At 40.1% G+C, this 19209-nt stretch overlaps 1 protein-coding gene across 1 annotated transcript in view; it reads right to left on the minus strand.

Moving 5' to 3' along the window:
• fbln2 (fibulin 2) overlaps positions 1 to 19209 on the minus strand; it is a 69281-nt gene that overhangs the window by 27026 nt on the left and 23046 nt on the right. Inside the window, exons 3-5 of the mRNA XM_086291207.1 lie at positions 5469 to 5592; positions 4299 to 4428; positions 3484 to 3664 (exon numbers count right to left, since the gene is read on the minus strand). Of these exons, the coding sequence (XP_086147333.1) occupies positions 3484 to 3664; positions 4299 to 4428; positions 5469 to 5592 (435 nt within the window). The remainder of the gene's footprint in view (positions 1 to 3483; positions 3665 to 4298; positions 4429 to 5468; positions 5593 to 19209) is intronic.

The raw sequence follows: 19209 nt of genomic DNA on the forward strand, positions 1-19209 counted from the left end.
ATTACTGAACTGTCTCTCTGAAAAGTGCGCTGTGCCTCGTACACTTAATAATGACCCAACTTGATTGAGATCACCTTGAAAACAAAGTGTTTTATCTCAAACAGTAGATATGCAGATGTGATAAATGTATATTGCTAAACTTGTATGCTGCATTATCCAACACTATCCATTATCCAATATTCAAGCAAGACTGCGTTCAATCTTGCTAAATCTTTATGGTCACATGACTTGGCAGGTGCATCCTCGATCAGATTTTAAGGCTTTAATACGGCTGCTGTACGTGCCGCTTTGGGCTAAATTTGTAAAGCAAAGTATTTTTGGACTAAATAAAGGCTGACTGGAAAAAAAATGTCCATAAATGTTGAGCTCGGGATTTAGGATATTACTGATGCATTTTCCCTTTGTAGAACAGAATAATAATAATAATGGATTGGATTTATATAGCGCTTTTCAAGGCACCCAAAGCGCTTTACAATGCCACTATTCATTCACTCTCACATTCACACACTGGTGGAGGCAAGCTACAGTTGTAGCCACAGCTGCCCTGGGGCAGACTGACAGAAGTGAGGCTGCCATATCGCGCCATCGGCCCCTCTGGCCAACACCAGTAGGGTAAAGTGTCTTGCCCAGGGACACAACGACCAGGACAGAGAGCCCAGGGATCGAACCGGCGACCTTCCGGTTACAGATGCGATTTCCAACCCCCTGAGCCAGAAGACATGGAGAGATACATTGCAAAAATATAATTTATCAATAATATGTCCAGATGTGGGTTTTAAAAAATATCTCTCACAGTCATTACCTGGGGTTTAAATTCAGAGGATTAAATGTTAAATGATTAAATGCTTTAATTAAAAGGCAGTGAGTCATAAGACTCAAAATATCCCCCCTGGAAATAATTACAGTTGCTTCTCATGCAATTTTTAAAATTCTAAATACACTCACACAGTAAAAGCATCTTTGCTGTGAGGGTGTTTGCGAGAATTATTAGATAGACTCAATGGACGTCACTAGTTTTTGCAACCTTAAAACCTTGCAAAGCTTTCAGCAGGTTAATTGATTCCCACTTCAGAATGACATCATTCAGACTTTTTTTGGAAGCTAAAGGAAATGAGCTGCAGTGGATTGTTCAAGCAGAGCCTATTAAAGGGCAGGATTATGTGGAATTCCTCTTATGTTGTGAATGAAATAACAGCCTAAAGCGTTGAGAAGACCAACCTTACCTCACCATCGTACTAAAAAACAACTATTCCCATTAAAGGACAACCATGAAAATAATGAACTGCATTTCCATGCCGTGTGTCTGTTCCCAATATATAAAACTAAGAAGCCGGAAAAGGGTCTTCCAAACCGCAAACTAATGATTATGGAATGATTCTTCTGCTTTTGTAAAAAGTTTTATGTCACCCATCACGAATCTGATGTCATTGATGAAAAACATGCAAATCCCTTCTAATAGCGCCTACAGCTGCAAACAAGGTATGTAGGTCATATTCAGTGAAATGTTAACAAGCAGTCATGTTTTTGCAGATGGAATGAAAAGCAAAGGTTTGCTGAAATGCTTGTGCATTAAACCTGAGCTTCTTGACAACCCGCTGGATCAAAGACAGAGGAAAACTTTGCTGGCCCAAGTAGAGAGACAACAGCCCGAGCTGCCATCTGTTCCTGATTCATCACAGCTCCCCATTACTCTGCACGGTAACGTGACTCCTGACCGATCAACCCTGAGCATCTGACATAGGCCTGTATGAGAATAAAATACTGATGGCTCAGATCTGGACTGCTTGCTGTTGTAGTGCAGTTTTGCCAGTAGCCACAAATACGTGAGAAGTTGGTGAGGAGTGTGTATGTGTCATAAACTCAACGTGCTTAACATGAAAGATAAAAACACAGAAACCTAACCCATAACAAACATGCAAACAGACAAAAGCTATTAAATGTAAGCCTATGAGATTAAAAAGACTGTGAGTCTGTTTTTGAATGCACACATAGATGTGACTGATCTAAGGTCAGTGGGTAGCTTGAGCCAAAGAACAGGACCACAGTAATAAGAGCACCCTCAGCACACTTAGATCCAATTCTGGGAGCAGTTAAATTATTTGCACATGATGACCTGAAAGGTCCATTTGAGTTATAGACACTGAGCAAGTCAGCGATATACTGCCGGCGCACACCAGTGAATTTCCTTCAGCCATGTACTCATGCTTCATGGATAGTCCTGGTACACTGAGCTTTACAGTATTGTAACCTGTATGATCTGCCTGCATGAACAAATTTCTTCAAGTCGCTTTGAGATGAGAGTTTTTTAAATTCTTGATTCTGGTAGAAAGCACTTCCAGCAATCTTATTAATGTGATGCCATATTAATAAGATCACCATAGATCTCATAGCATCATATCAAAGCTTTCAGCTCCCAGTTTGGATTCAGGAGAATCCAAGATTTCCCTTTTGATAAAGCATAAAGTCCTCTAACCCCCAACCAGTCATGGGGGATGGCTTCCCCTCCCTGAGTGTGGTTCTGCTGGAGGTTTCTTCCTGTTAAAAGTGTGTTTTCCGTCCCAATGTCACCAAATGTTGCCCAAAAGCAGGTTGTTTGATTGTTTTCTCTGTAATATTGTCAGGCGAATTGAACTTAGTTGAACTGAATGTCCGAACTGATGGCAACATTCCTGACTTGCTCACTGTGTTTCTGAGAAAAGGATGGCAAATATGAACCTTTTCTGTCTCTGGTTTCTTTGACCTGCAATGACTTGTCTCTGTTCAGTTCTAAAAAGTTCCTACACAGACAAAAAGTTTAAACAGACAGGAGCAATATGCGGGATGTAAAATATCTCCTGTTTGTGAATGTATTTGTTTATTTTTTCATACTTAAGTAACTTTAAATACTCTTAAAGAGTTTTACACTCAATCTCTGTTTCTTCGTATTTTGGATCACAGAACTGTGACTGGGAAACAAAGACATTCCCCAAATTTCTCTTTACTGACCATCCCAAAATAAAAGCAAACGTGAAGAGGAATAAAATGTAAAAAAAGATGAATTAGACTGATAGAATCTCCCCCGATTCATGTGGGAATAACAATGTGGCATGTTATTTCAAACCTAATTGTTGGACATACTGAAAAGACTGTCGGGTGTTTGCTTTCGCTGCTTCTTGCAGCCTATTTTATAAAAAAATGTGACATGCTGTGATAATTAACATAGCACCTGCTGAATTTAATGAGCATGTGGTAGGCCATGCACTGGAATGGATCAAAGGGCACATAGCTAACTTCACTAACCTCACTACATGAATATTTTTGTTGAGACAGGAAAGAACAGTTCACAAAGGTTCTGAAACTTTCAGTCATAATTACTACATTGTTTCACCTGCCACTTCCTTTGCTTGTTTTTTATTATACATAATATAAGTCCTAGCACGTGCAAAGTGCATAACATACGTGTTTTGCCAGGTGGAAATTGACTGTGCAGTGGTTTACAGATACCTTTCCTGGGAAGGGCAGTTGGTCTTGGCTTCTGCTTTCTCCTCAACAGGCTCAGAGCATCCCCTTCCTCGCAGCAAGTGAGGAAGATGTGGCCGCATGGATAGCCTAGGTGCTGGTGGGCATCACAACCTCGCCCTTCACTGCGAACACGTAAGCCAAGCACACAGCAGCTGCAGCACACCTGCCAGTCCGCACAACAATAGCATAGCCTGTTAGGAGAGTATCACCGGGGTGTCGTTCACATCTCTAATCATCACCTCACTTTATGGCCCTCTGCTTTTTGCTGGTTAGTAAACATCAGCATGAAAGAGAAACAGATGAGCAAGCTGCTTTATCGCACTGCAAAGGACTTCAGCTGCGTCATGTTTTGTAAAGAAAACCACACATTAACCTGGTTTTTGCAACCATCCTCTAAAACCCAGCAAGCAGAAGACCTGATACCGGAACATTTAACTCAGGTGGATTAGCCACAAGGTAAAACTCAACTACTTAGAAAGTAGAAAATGTTGCATTTCAAATTAAGACTTCGACATTAAAGATTTTAATTTAAAAGCTTTCGCAGCTGTTTTCTTCAAATAAGTCAAAATTCTAATGTGGTTTAAGTTCAGAATTCAACTGGCAAATGCAACTTTCACTATGTTATTGTGACAGAAAAAAAAACAGAATTTTCTCCCCGTTTCTGTTAACAAAGCAAAACAAGAGTGAGCCTCTGGTCAGCAAAAGTGCTTGCTTCATGGAGAACTTGGTGGATCTGTTCACCATCTGTCATGACTCAACTGCCTTCCTCTTCCCTGTGAATCTTCTACTGTGTGTACCTGATAGGAGTCATCTAGACACGAGTCCCGCTCATCCACGTCACAGGTGTCTCCACCTCTGGCTGAGGTCACGCCTAGTTCACACTGTCTTTCCTTCACAGAGCTGAGACAGCACTGCTTCTGTGCAACACTGGAACACACACACACACACACACACACACACACACAGCGAGTATTTTAGCACTTTCTTGTGCTTCATATTACTCCATACGTTAAAAGTAAATTCTTCGTTATGCATATTAATGTCAACTATATAAATAATGGAGACATAAACAAGTTAGTAAAAGTGTTTCTGAGGTCACAGGTGCTGTCCTCATAGACTTCTATACATCCAGATGGCTTTTTGTAAAAAAGGAGTTGCAAAAAGCGGCTTTACTTTTCAGACATCTTTTATGACCGTCTGATGTTACACAGAAGAAAAACAGTGTGCTCCATATAACCCAAGCAGCAACTCCTTATACGTTTTTATTTCTGTTCTTTGCTGTGAAAGAAACATCATCCACGATGAATTTAGTGATGGTCAATCCTGTGGCTCTGATGTTAACAGGTTAATCCTATCCCCAGCCCTTCCTGACAGTATAAGTGAAAGACGTAGCTTCCACGTATCTGTGGTTGTTTAATGGGAAACTCGTTCCTGACAAGTTAACGGGTTCACTCACTTTTTTGGGCTCAAGAAAGTCCATTTGATTGACAAATGAACGTGTGGTTTCATAGGTAGATATGTCTCTTTCTTGTCAGATGTGTTTATAGATAGAGAATGTGGAAAAGCTCATCTCAACACTTCAAACTGATGACAGCGGTCACAGTAGCTCACTATTTTTATCATTTCGTTATTTGTCTGTGATAAATCAGTTAAATCAGCTATGATGGTATTCTGATATAGTTTATATAAGACAGCGTGCAGTGGTTACAATGTTATCAACATTCAACTGCAGTATATTCAAAACGTCTAAATTATAAAGGTAATAAAGGTCATTTTTGCACTAAAATGTATTTTCTATGGGGCAGTGTAGGAAATGGCAGCAGTGAGAGTTCAATTATCCTGACTGTAACTCATACTTTGCATGATGTGCAGCACGATGAGTAAGTAGTTCATGTGTACAGTTAGTGTGCAGCAGCTACCACAAAGAACACTTGTATAACTAAAATTCATGCTCTCATGTTACTTACCTGCAAACAGAGACGTTGTCATTAGTGAGCAGAGGCATGTTCTTGCAGTGACCATTTTCAGAGGCCCATCTCTGGCCAGCAGTGCAGCAGGTCTGCAGCAGGTCTTCAGAGGACACACCTGGATCTGCAGACAGCAGACATGCAGGTATGCATATGTCAGCACACACATGACTGATGGAATAAAAACAGTTCAGCAGTGTTCAGCAGTACTCTACATGTGTGCACGCTGTATGGAGCAGACAGAAGCCCAAAGAGAACAGTGAAAACGTTAAGCTGTCTGACAGAAACATTTAGTAGACTGCAGCAGCCCTCGACGGTGCCTTAAAGATTTCTCCAGCTGACTAAAGAGGTACAAAACAGTAGTGCATTTTATTACTGGATTTTTTTCCCTTTTTGATCAGGTCTTGAATAACCTACTCAGCTATACGGCACAGTTTTTAAAAGCTGAATGAGAGTCCTTTGGTAGGGTTGTGAATATATACAGGACTCCGGGCAGTGTGCCAGAAGATGATGAGATTTTCTTTGCCAATAGTATATTTTTCCCTGACTGCTATTATAGTAAAAACTAACAAAAACACTATTTGAGAAGGTAGTACAAGAAAATCCATAAAGTATTTTAAGGAAAAGATTTGAAAGCAATTTCACTCTTTTGTGTCATTTTGATGCAAATATTTCCAAAAGGTTTCATCAGTCTGTGCCTTTCAGAAACAAACAGGTAAAAGGACTGACCACTGTGTGATAAACTGCATAGACACGTAGAGAAAGATGCTTTAAAATACATTTTTGGAACTTTTTTCAAAATACCATCAACGACAGACCTAGATTTGAAAGAAATCTCTGTACACGTGACACAAAACCATAGAGAAAATTAAACTTTGTAAACTGTGGATGTCTGGTTGATGCCTCTGATGTTTGTTGCAACACCTCGTCAGTGATCAGTGGATCTACACATGTTAAAACCTTTCCAAGATAAAAAATATTTCTGAACCAAATCCAGAAAAACTCCCACCTTCTGTGAGCTCATTAAAGTGGCCTGAGGCATCTGGCTTTAGAAGCCAGCATCTGTGATGGTTTGGGGGTATTTAGAGGATATGCCATGGGTAACGTGCATATCTAAGAAGTCTCCATTAATACTAGCTAATATGTCCGAGTTTTTGAGCACCGCATGCTGTCATCCTACTTTCTCTGGGGAGGCTATGGTTGTTTTGGCAAGACAGAGTTAAACCAAGTTCTGAAGAATCGTCTTCTCTGCTTGGCTTCTCCCTCTTTTGGAGAGTCCATTTTTGGATTTGTGCCACATCTATGATTTGCCACTTTTAAACCAGAGGTTTTCTAATTAAAGTGCCTCTGACTGGAGTTAATAAAATCAAATAAACAGATAAAAGTGAGGGCCACGAGCTTGTAGTTCTCTGTGTTTGGGAGTGAGGATCAGAGATGTTCTCTCACGCAGAGCTGATTCCCATTGAGGATGGCATGATGGCTCTGTAAATTAAATCAGTTGCAATCCTTAACTGGCCATTTTAGTCATTCAGTGAGGGAATACCAAAATAAAATCCCAGTAATGGCTCCTCTTTAAAACCGTCTCAATTGCCATCCATTTAGTCAGAGGAAAAAAATGTCATAATTTTAATGCCATCAACTGAAGGAAACGAGCATAGAATGCATTTGAAACCAGGAACCAATTAAATCCCCACAACTGAATGAATGCATTTCATATTTCTAAACTTCACAGCAACAAATTACTATCGATGCTCAAAAGAGGGAGAAAAAAAAGCTCAATTTGTTGCTTCCATTCAGCTGATTGCAAGCAAAGATTGTCCACATCAAGAGGATCCCGATTTGGCAGCCACTGATCAATGGCCATCTCTGCCACACCGCAAGCTCCCAACAGAGACTTCAATGCCCCCCTCTACCACCACCTCCCTCCGGTGAGCATGTAACAGCAAGCCTGGCTGCTCTGTGCGAAGCTTAGTTGGGGGATGTACACACCATGAGACAAACTGCTGTTGCTGCCTGGCACTGTAGAGAGCCAAGAGCTCGTCAGCCTCACCATCGCCTCCACGTCAGTCCCCAAAACCGTCTCACATTTACATTTACAAAAATCAGCAGTAAAAACAAAAGAATTTTAATAACGTTCATACTTTTCTATGCACAAAAGCATGTAGGCATTAAAAATGAGTGCGTCACACACACACACACACACACACACACACACACACACACACACACACACACACACACACACACAGCTAATTACATTTCACTGTCTGGATTTGTGCTGAAACATGAAGCTTATTTCTCGTAATTAAAACCAGCTACATCAGAGAATTGGCTCCACAGAGTCAAATATAGCAGTTTGATAAGATTTAGCCATTTCCTGCATGCATGTAATATCCACCATATTCACCTCAAACCATAATTGGTCTGAAACTGTGCTAATCCCATTCTGCACGCTTGTACATTCGTATAGAAAAAAAAGAAAAGAAATAGTTCCCGAGAACACAGAAAAATAGTCGAGCTTCACTCTGAAATTCTATTTGAATTCACTCGCCTGCATTCAGCTTCATCCCAGTCCAACATCTTTTGATAAAGAACTTTTATAGCAAAAACTTACTGTGCATAATTTATAAGTATTGACATTAGAAAACAGCATTAACTTGTAGGATGCTTAAAAGTAAAAATGGCTTCTCATTTTTTCCCCAAAACATTGTCATTGTTAAATCTGTGAGATTTTACTGTCAAATGCACAAATGTCTTCTAAAATCTGTTAAATCTGTTTATTGTTTTGTTTGTTTGTTTTTTTCAAAAATCTCTGTCTTCATTGGGCACCTACTTAAACTGCTGTGTAGGCTACATGACAGTATTTCCATGGCCGTGCTCTTACTCTACTACTGACAAACAAAATAGTTGATTTACTGAAATAACTGAATAATTAATTCATGGCTTAAGTAAGTTATGAAGCAGAAACAGTGGCTGCTAGCATAATAAATTACACATTCACTTTACAAGTGAACGACCCCATGTTTGATTCTAGGCGGAGACACAAAGAGAATTCTGTGTAAAAATCAGCCAATTAAAACATGTGGAACCACCAGCTGTTGCGATGCTTTGTAAATAAGGAAACAACAAAAATAATCTTTTTTTTTTCATTAAGCGAAAATGTTACAAAAACATCAAAATAATGGTGCGATTTTCTTAAATGTGACAATTCTGGGTTTCTGTCAGTGTATTACAAGCCCTGTGGCTAGCCTGGCCCACATTTGCACCCACTGTATTTAAGCACATGTGGAAGGTATTCAAAGAAGGACATCAGTAACATCAACCTTTGATTAGTCAAGTCCTGTTGTGAAGTTTCAAGTTGAGCATTTTGGCTCTGACTGAGACACTCTGGGACACAAAATGCTCTTAGGCGTGTATCTTGCCAATAATTAATGAAAGAACACGCTGTTTATAGCTTTTAAGTCTGTAAATCATTGAAGTCCAAAGGTTATTTCCCCATAGATTTCCATACACTCACACTACACTCAGCTTTCTTCACCACGATGGACCAGTACAGCATCTGAACCACTGCAGCCGTGGCCCCAATCCTGTCAGTGTCTCGCTCCCTTCTCCTCACTCATAAACAAGACCCCGAGACTCTTAAACTTCTTCTTCACTTCAGTTGGGTACTCCACCCTTTCCTGGCTGAGTATCATGGCCTCAGATGTGGTGGTGATATTCTCATTCCAGCCACAATCGGCAGTGAACTGGTCCAGTGAGAGCTGGAGGCCACCAACTGAATTACATCAGCGGGCCTCGGACCGGTACCGGTCCGTGAGTCGTTTGGTACCGGGCCACGAGAGTTGAGGCTCAGGTGTGAAATGTCTGGTTTTCAGGGTTTTTATCGGTTTTCAGTGTTATTTTGTTATCGTTTTTATCGTTAACTCGGTTTTCCTGGGTCTTTTCACGTGTGTTATGAATAAATCTTCTTTTTTTCGGTACCGGTACTAGTTTTATTTTGTTGTAAAGGCCGGTCCGTGGCGCAAAAAATGTTGGGGACCGCTGAATTACATCATCCGCAAAATGTAGAGATGAAATCCTGAGGCCACAAAGGTGGAGGCCTTCCCACTGCATGGCTATGCCTAGAAATTCTGTCCACACTGTTAAAAGGATTGGCGACAGTAATTCAGAACAACACTTCACAGCAGTTGTACAGGGACTAAAGGGCTCATAACAGTGGGCCAGATTATATCTTTCAGCAGGCCTGGGAATCTCTATGTGTTTCCTTGGATAAGCTGAAGGAGGTTGGATGTGAGGAAGAAGATGGATGATGGACTGATGGATAGATGTTCCCTGCCTCATTTAAGAATTTTAAGAATATTTTTTCATGTAATATTTCTGGATTATGTATGATATACAGCGTATAGACATGCAAAAAACATTATCCAAACCTGAGTTTGTATACAGACATTCATTGGGGCAAGTGGAAAGCAGCATAATGTCTCACTGTTATCAAAAATATGTTCCTGCCAAAAGCCAAATATGATTTTCAGATGCAGGGTCAGATGGAACTTAACAGTTAAGAGTAGCCTTCTAATTAGAAGGTAAGCACATATATTTATAGCTTGAAACCACACTTCTGTCAGTACCTTTTGTTGAAATAGTCAGAGCAGCTGCTGAGATGGCAGTGCTGCCTTGCCTATCAAACCAGCTGGTCATGTAGCAGATGGACTGAAAATAAGAGACATCCGTCCACCTAAGGACATCCCATGGGGTTTGTCTGGACAGATTAGCCCAGGCTCACACAGTTCACCCATCATTACTTTGTCTGGCCAAACACAGACCTTACCACCCACCCACTGAGACACAAGTGAACCCATCTGCACCACCTGAAAACAAATGACAACAACCAGTGATCGCGTGATGTCATGAGTGTCTGCTGCTTATAATGTGTCAGGAGTTTGGATGGTCTAGGACAGGGGTCGGCAACCTGCGGGTGGTTTGGGAAAATAAATTGGAAGTATTTAGCTGAAGTGTATTTTATTTGTGTTTAGTTCTTTTTTTAACTTGTAGTTCTAAATTGGAAGATTATTGTGATATTGAAATATAAAACTAAGATTATATTTTATTATTTTTCATCGCTCAAAATAAGCGTCACACTCCGGTGTACCCGCCGAAACGCCGTGCATTTATCGAGACTTTCAACCCCAGGTAGGGCAGTTATGGATCTTCGGATCCACATTATGTCAGCAGCTCCACCGTGAATGATGTTAAAAACAAACACCGGTCACGCCTCACAGACGACAGCTTACAGTCCTGCGTAAAGTCACTTCGTACAGCCCCGATTTGCAGACGCTGTGCGCAGAGGTTCAGGAGCAGAAGTCCCATTGTAAACATACCACGACAGACCCGACGATGTTTCCATGAACATGCTTTTGAACATCTCTTTATTGACCACTTTTCACACAGGGTTGCTGTACGCATACAGCCGGCTGTAGCTTTTCAGCTCACAGCCCGAGTCCGACACATATCAACACAACAGCAGAGACTTTAAGGCAGCGAGGCGTGATTGCCCGCTCAGGTGCGTCCGACTCCCCTGCAGCGGCACTGCAGACCACGTCCCGCCACACACATTAACCAGGTAAAATACATATTTAGGCAGAATTTTGCAAATATCTATTTTTTTTTTTTAGCAGCATGGAGCTTTTTTCCTGCAAGTGATGAGCCCAGAGCCTTGACACCAAACACTATTTGTATTTTGCCACTAAAAGAAATCACATCAACATAAGTAGTCTAACTTATTTTCAGTATATATTTTTTTAATTCTAAAAATATTGTACATACTGTAAGTGCATGCACTGGATATGGCTTAAAGGTGCATTAATTTATATTATGTGAAAGGGTAGTAGCAAACCAAATAACATTCAAATCAGCAGAACTCACTTTCTCATCGCGTCTTTAATCATTGTTGATTGTCGTAAAGAAGAACTTCACACAAATCCAGCTCAAATGCTCGGGTTTCTTAATAGTTGCAACTGAACGATTTAGAAAAAACTTGTTACCTGTACATAAAACATAAACATAACATCATCTTCTAAAAGTATCACTAGTTGAATTTAGGAATTTATGGCTGTGTTTCTGTCCAATTATAAGTCCTAATATTTACTCAGTTTGAAGCTCCATGTTGGTCTCCACCAACCTCAGAGAACTATGTATGGTGTTTCAGCTGCTAAATGCTCCTGTTTGTTTATCAACCAAACACCACTGTTTGCACCCTTTGATACTCAGCAGCTGGTGTTGAATCAGGCTACTGAACATTTTTCAGCTACCTGTTTGATAAACTAAAATGGGAAAGTTGTGCGATTGTAAAACAAAAACAAAGTAGTGAAAGGTGCTAAATCCTGTCATTAAGTAAACTAGTTACTGGTTACTGGCGATCTTTGCCTTCATTTCAGAAAGAGGCAGATGAATCTATTGATGCCGTAACCCCGTTCCATGCACCGCCCGCTAACACTACGCTCTGCATAAAGGCAACATGCTAGTTGCTTTGATGAAACTCTAATATTTCACATAATATTACCACATATTGTGCATTTATACCAATATATGGAACCATTATGTTTATTATTGACAATCTTAGTTTTTCAAGGTTAAACATTGAAATTTCTCTCTTTTGTTACACTTGCACTTCTCTCCCGTAAGATCAGTCTACTTTCTTTCTGATGTGCAGATCTAGAGTCCAGAGTTAAAGGTGAATGTGGGGCAATATAAAGAATGTGAATAATAGAATAAATATTTAATAAAAGCTGCCATGCTTACCAAGTGCACAGTACATTTCTCTTAATAACGCTATAATAAATATTTGATTTACTGCCTAGAATGTTTAAGTAGCTTAAATGAACAGTGGCCTTCACTGACCAGGCACCACTGAAGTGCTTAATCCAATACAATATAGTGATTTCAGAATCACATTAAGCCCTGAATGTTTAGCAAAGCCTAGAATCTTCTTAATTGTTCATCATGTATGACATTTATGTTTTCCACTAAAAGTACCTTTATAGCCAGAACATGCAAGAGGAAACTAGCCCCTGCCTGCAGACTTCTCTTAAGCCCTACCACAGACGATATTGGGAACATCAGCAGCGTTTTACTGGGAGTAGTTTGTCAAGTCTGGGCAACTTTTTAAATACATTTTTTATGGGAAAAGTTGGGCTATATTCTACTAAAACAACCCCCCTCTCATCCTAGTATGCCTATGCCAGACAGACGTTTAGTTCAGTAAGTCAGACTAGCATGCATTGATGGATAACTGATAATAACACCAGTTTTGGAACCAACTCTGTGATAAAATACTTCAGTAAAACCCGAGAAAAAGGAAAAAGCTCCACGTGTTCAAAAAATGTCAGCATTTCATTCTCTACATTTTAATTTTCAGCTTCCTGTGGGAGGAAGACACCGCAGCCAAAGATCACACCTGTCAACCATTTCAAACCATTTTTTTGGCAGACAAGCCACTTTTCAATTTCAGCTCAAGAAACAGGCGTGGATTTACATGACTCATTCCGTTTGTGCGTCTTGTGGAAATTGCCAGTAAAGTTGGCGCATTATAGATGAATTGCTGCATCTCTTCAAGGTTATGCGATCAAAGGCCATGACCAACAGTCTAAGACAACCTAAGACATTATTGTGGTCAATGTATGGGTTGTTGAATTTCCCAACAAACATCATGTGAGGTTTTAACATGACCACAGTGATACCAATATCATCCTCATTTCTTCTTGGCCTTTCTTCCCACTCAGCTTTACAGGGTCTCATCTGCAAAGCAGAAACTGCTGAGTTCAAAGGCCTATCCTTACACTGAGTCAGAGCTGCGGTTTGACAAAAATTGAAAACAAAAGCCCCATACAGTACTGTGCTGCTCTGCCTTCCTCGGAGGCAAAGCTAGAAATTCTCTGGGTTTATCCCCAGCTGCTTCATGAGAATTAACTTCTGCTGTTTTCCTCTGAGTATGAGACAGCAGGCATCTTTAAATCCAAATTCAATGTTCCAAATTTGACCTAAAAGTGTAATTCACTGCCATCTTTGCAGGTCTACATCAAACAGACACAGATGTAATAAACTGCTGCAATACAACACCAGTGTGGTGCATAAGCTCTAAAGCTATCCACAGCAAATGTCCGTAATGAGTAATTTCCTTTATAATCTGGTACATTCACATTCTGTCAGTGTGCATTATTCTCAATGGTGTTTGCATCACGAAGGCTCATTTTGTTGGGAATCCCACAGCAGCAACAGTCTGGATGAGCTATGGCCTTGAAAACAAGAGTTTGAGAGAGATGCACAGATTGGCCACAAAATGCAAACTTCTCTATCAGATTGTCTCTCACATCTGTCAGTCACAGCAATCCCAAAGTGGAAGGTTTTGATAGTGGCTGAAAATGTAAATATTAACATGGTATGTTAAGTTTGTTGTGTGAGATCATTCTCACTATGTGCTGCTTACCGGGCATTAAACTGTACAACCAGGTGGAAAACACAATGAAACATTTAGCAGCTAAAATTCGATTCAGTTCAGTTTTATTTATATAGCACCACTTCAGAAAATCAGTCACCTCAAGGTGTTTTACATGTAATGTCACCATATCAGTAACACTACTCCTATGAGCAAGCACTTGGCAAAAATGGGAAGGAAAAAGTCCATTTTAACAGGAAGAAAACTCCCTCGCGTAACTAAGGAAGGGTTCAGGGTCACCTGACCCAATCCCAATTATAAGCTTTGACAAAAGGGAATCTTAAAAGTAGAGATTAATTATGGCGTTCCACAGGGTTCTGTGCCTGAACCAATTCTACTTACATTATACATGTTTCCATTAGTCAGTATCATTTGAAGGCATGGTATACATTTTCATTGCTGTGCAGATGATATCCAGGTTAATTAAATGAAGCCAGATGAAACGGACCAATTTATTGTGTCATCTTGAAATCTTGAAGTCCCCCAGGCTTACTGCTCATTAAATCTGAAGATTTAACATTCAGCCTTTTATATTTAAAATGATACAGAGTGCTATAACAGAGTTTATCCATATGTGCTTATAGTAAATCATCTTTATTCTTAATCAAAGATAGAAATCTAATTAATATGTTGAATAAGAAATGCAGTTTGAGTAATAAAAATGATTCTAATCTCTAGATTTTGTGTGTGTAGACATGATCCAGCTTCGACCTGGGCAGATTAGTGTCTGTGTGTAGCTGCAGGAATCTGTCACCAACCCAGAGAATCATGAGCGAGTCCCCATCGGCTCCGTCTAAGCACTGGGTAAAACTCATAGGAGTTGATTCAGACTTCCTGTATTAGGGTGCTGGTTTCACAGATCAATATTCTTAAAGACTTAAAAGCCTGAATGACCTCTAATTTCCTGCTTCTAAATTCAAATAAAACTGAAGTGATTGTATTCTGCCCTAATCTCAGAAACATGGGTTCCAATGAGACACTTACTCTGGATGGCCTTACCTTGGCCTCCAGTTCTGTGGAACCACAACACCCTCTCTACTTAAAACTCTCCTAAGAATCAGACTTAAAACTTTACATTTTGAAAAAATTCCTAATCAGGGATTTATCGCATGACCCTGAACCCTCAGTTATGCTGGAATAGACCTAGGCCAGGGATGGGCAACTCCAGGCCTCGAGGGCCGGTGTCCCTGCAGGTTTTAGATGTGTCCTTAAGCCAACACAGCTGATTTAAATGACTAAATTAGCTCCTCAACATGTCCTGCAGTTCTCCAGAGGCCTGGTAACGAACTAATCATGTGATTCAGGTGTGTTGACCCAAGGTGAGATCTAAAACCTGCAGGACACCGGCCCTCGAGGCCCGGAATTGCCCACCCCTGACCTAGGCTGATGGGAACTTCTCATAATATTGTTCTTTCTTCATCCTCCATGTGTTTATACCCCACACCGAATTTAATCAGTTATTATTCATCTCTGGCTCCCTTCCACAGCGTATCTTTGTCCTGTCTCCCTTCCTTCAGCAGATGGCTGCCCCTCCCTGAGCCTGGTTCTGCTTAAAATCTCTTCATGTTAAAAGGGAGTTTTTCCTTACCAAAGTTGCCAAGGGCTTGTTCAGAGGGGGTTGTCTGATTGTCTGGGTTTTTGATGTATTATTGAAGGGTCTACAACTTATAATATAAAGCACCTTGAGGTGACTATTGTGGTGGTTTGGAGCTTGATAAATAAATTGAACTGAAATTACTTGCCACTTAAAAAATGCTTGTCCCCTTATGCTCGCTCCTCTTCTATAGCACTAGCTACAGTCCTGTAAAATTATCCAAAGTATTGCAGTAGTCACTGGCAAATGCTAGAGATCCAGCCAGGCTCACAGCCTCCCCACATGAGCAAAGGAATCACAATGAACAAAAGAACAACAAGCAACATAATTAAAGCGCTCATAATGTATTTACAACAACAGTGGTCAATTTTTCCCCATAGTCAAATGCTCAGTCTTTATATCAGGATGTTTACAACAGTTCTCAGAGTAGAAGGAAGAAAAGTTAAATCTGGCCACTTTGTGGTCCTTGAATTTACTTGGGGGAGAACTCTCTTGCTAAGACAGGATATTGGATAACAAGTTTATGCCAGCACTCCGATGTCATACTCTTATTCCAAAACAGGCATAATGGATGCTCGAAGGCTGCCCAGGAGTTCATCATGGTGAGGGAAAGTCTTCAGAATGTAAGATATGAGCAAGCAAAAGCCTAACAAACTGTGGACTTCATACAAGCTCTCGAGGGCTGACTTGTAGCAACAGGCACTAAACAGACTGGTCACTTCCTGATGTGAGGTGCCTTGGTAAGACTGTGCTTTTTAAATAGTTTTTAATTGGTTAATTTGGAGGTGCTCACCTTGTGTGATGCAAGTGTGGTTTCCATTATGAAAAGGCAACCAGGACAGTATAATGTGCTACTTTTCATTCAGCTCGCTGTTTCATGTTTTCATTGTGAACCAATATTTGTGGCCTAGTTTGCTGCAAAAATAACAATCTTCTGTTTCCCCAATTACCCCTCCTCCTCATCAAGAGGTAGCAAAGATTTGAATGCACTCAACAGTAGATCCAAGCATTTGTTGACTCTGTCTCATGACAAAGTCCTAAAGCACAAACAAATGCAGTCTTCTGGATGATTAGCTGCTTGATGCCCCACTTTAGTTCTGGCAGGTCGCAAAGAAAGTGCACTGACTAGAGTGGTAACAAAAGCAAACTAAGCCATCTTTCTAAATTCAGATAAGAAGAAGGAAGCCACTTCTATATCATTATCTACTTTTTACTTAAAGGATTTACTTCCTGCCAATGAGGCTTCACAAGCAAAATTGCCCCAATATCCACTGAGAACAAAGCGAGCGAGAGCATGTTGAGAGACGGAAAGCTTTCACAGATCCACTCAAGATATGTAAAAGAAAGCCATCAAGCAGATATGCAAGAGGGTAACAAGAGATGTGAATCAATATCATCCACTATTTACAACATCTATGCCAGATGCTGAATGCAGACATCTTAAGAGGCATCTTCAGTTATTGGGAATAAGAAAAGATTAAAAGAAATCTGTCGCTGATATTTAGAGCTGAGCTTTGTTCCCCTCTGTGATGAAAAAACAACAGCAGAGCAAAAGGAAACGAATGAAATGCGCGTCCTTTTGCGTATCCTTACATTGTGCTCTGTTGCTATGCCATGATGTGGGCCACTATGTAAATATTGGAACAGCCATAACACCAGTATTCTACAAAGTAAAATATTTAGTGGACAGTATTCCCAGATAGTCATCTGTGCAGTCTGTGTTTAGCTGGAGAGAATGGAGTATTGTTTTGGTGATTGGGGTCATACAGTAGGTCGGGCAGCAGTGGTTAGGGAAGCGGACCTTCATAACAGCAGTATTACCCATGGACAGGGCTGTAGGGGTTTGTAGGGCTCTCTCATTAATGTCTTTGTCTCTATCTTTCACTCGCTCTCTTTTCCTCCTCACACACACATGCACACAGGGAGATGGAGACAAGTTTCAAACGAAAAACAAAAACCTGGGGTACTTAAAGCTCTTATGTTATATCAGAGGCCTGGAGACAATGGGAAGATGCAGGGCACCCGAGGGTTGGAAAACACTTTGTAAATAATTGAGATTGTGTTCCTTTGTTTTGTTTGTCTTTAAATGACTGACTCTCTGTCTTGGTCAAGTCAATACTGCAGGCAGCAGTATGAGAGAGCCAGATGATTTGTTGCTGCTGCAGAGCCTGGCATACTTCATTTGAAGGGTTTCCTTCTTACTTTGTGACTGCTTGATCTGGAAAGGGTCAGATGTCGACCTTCACGAGGTGACTCCAAGAAACTGGAGTTAATCCTGTGCTGTATTCATGCTGTTGTTATAGACTATTAAGGACATTTGCTCTGCCACCTTTCACCTTTCCCTGAATGAGCTAATATTAATTACTACTACTACAGTGTAACTATTAAAGTGGAAAGGACGTTATCAGACTTTTTTCCAAAACAGTTTTTCAAGAGATCAGAACATCTTAAAAATGGCTCAGAATAAACATCTGTAACTTCATATCTATGTTGACCAACAGGAAACAGATACACACATAATTCTACATCTGAACGATCAGTCATCTAAAGCTACGTCTACGAAAAGCTAAAACCAGGAAAACTGTCCTGCCTGAGAGAGCAGAAAGTGTGGCTCAGACTGCAAACAGTGCAATGGAAATGCTCTGTTGAAATTATTTCAGATAATGAGACGTGATTACACAAGCATCTGGGACAAACTGCTGTGTGTTTGCCACAGTGTGTTTTGACTGTTTCTTTTCCAAGCCATTGCAGTCAATAGTTTCTAGAATTGGCTACCACAAAATACTGGTCAAACGTTTTGGCAGCGGCACCACTGCCTAAATTAAAAAAAAAAAAATTTTGCCAATAAAGTTTTTGAAAATAATAAAATGCTTGAAATTGTTCTTTACTACAGAAACGTAAAAGCAATCTAAATAAAACCTAAAGTATAATTTAGAATTTATGCCACTGTCAAAAATTTTCCTCATGACCGTATGACTTTGCCATGCTTAAATTAATTAATCCTAGGGGTCCTAACTATGTTTTCCAGTTTCTGGGAAGATTTAAAGGTAGAAAAAGTGTTTACACTGCCATTAGATATCATGAATGTCTGTTTCAAGATAAATGAGCAACAGTGCTCACCTACAAAAACCTGCATCTACTACTGATATACCCTAAAATAGCATGAATATAACCCTTACATAATTCATTATCATTAACAAATTTTCACCACATTACAACCATTAAAAAACTGATAAAGACAGAATCACCTTAAACCATAAAACTGTGGTTCATGGTACAGCATTTAATCAGTGCTAGCATATACAAACTTTCTCATTGGCCTGTTTAGCTAACAAAGCACTAACACCCTGCAGCCAAATGATATGCTGTTATGTCCAAGCACTATTCCAACGTGACAAGCAAGTCAAGCAGTGCTTGTATGGAAGTGAAATGTAAAAATATCATCAACAAAAATATATTAAAGTAAAAACATTTCTCTACTTTTATCTAAAAAGCATCCTGTCATAAAGATTCTCTAATACCTGTTTATATGCGCACTTTTGATTACTGCCATCTTGTGCTTGCAGTTGGCTATTGTCTTTGGAAGCAAAATTAATTGCACTTGATTGCAGAGAAGCTGAAGTCTGAATGGGGTAAGTGTTTTCAGAGGTGGTTCA

Source organism: Aulonocara sp. 'chitande type north' Nkhata Bay, linkage group LG5 (assembly GCF_057382095.1).
Source record: "Aulonocara sp. 'chitande type north' Nkhata Bay isolate Kocher_YH1m ecotype deep benthic linkage group LG5, A_spYH_male_GT1.1, whole genome shotgun sequence".
In the NCBI taxonomy this organism is placed as follows: Eukaryota; Metazoa; Chordata; class Actinopteri; order Cichliformes; family Cichlidae; genus Aulonocara; species Aulonocara sp. 'chitande type north' Nkhata Bay.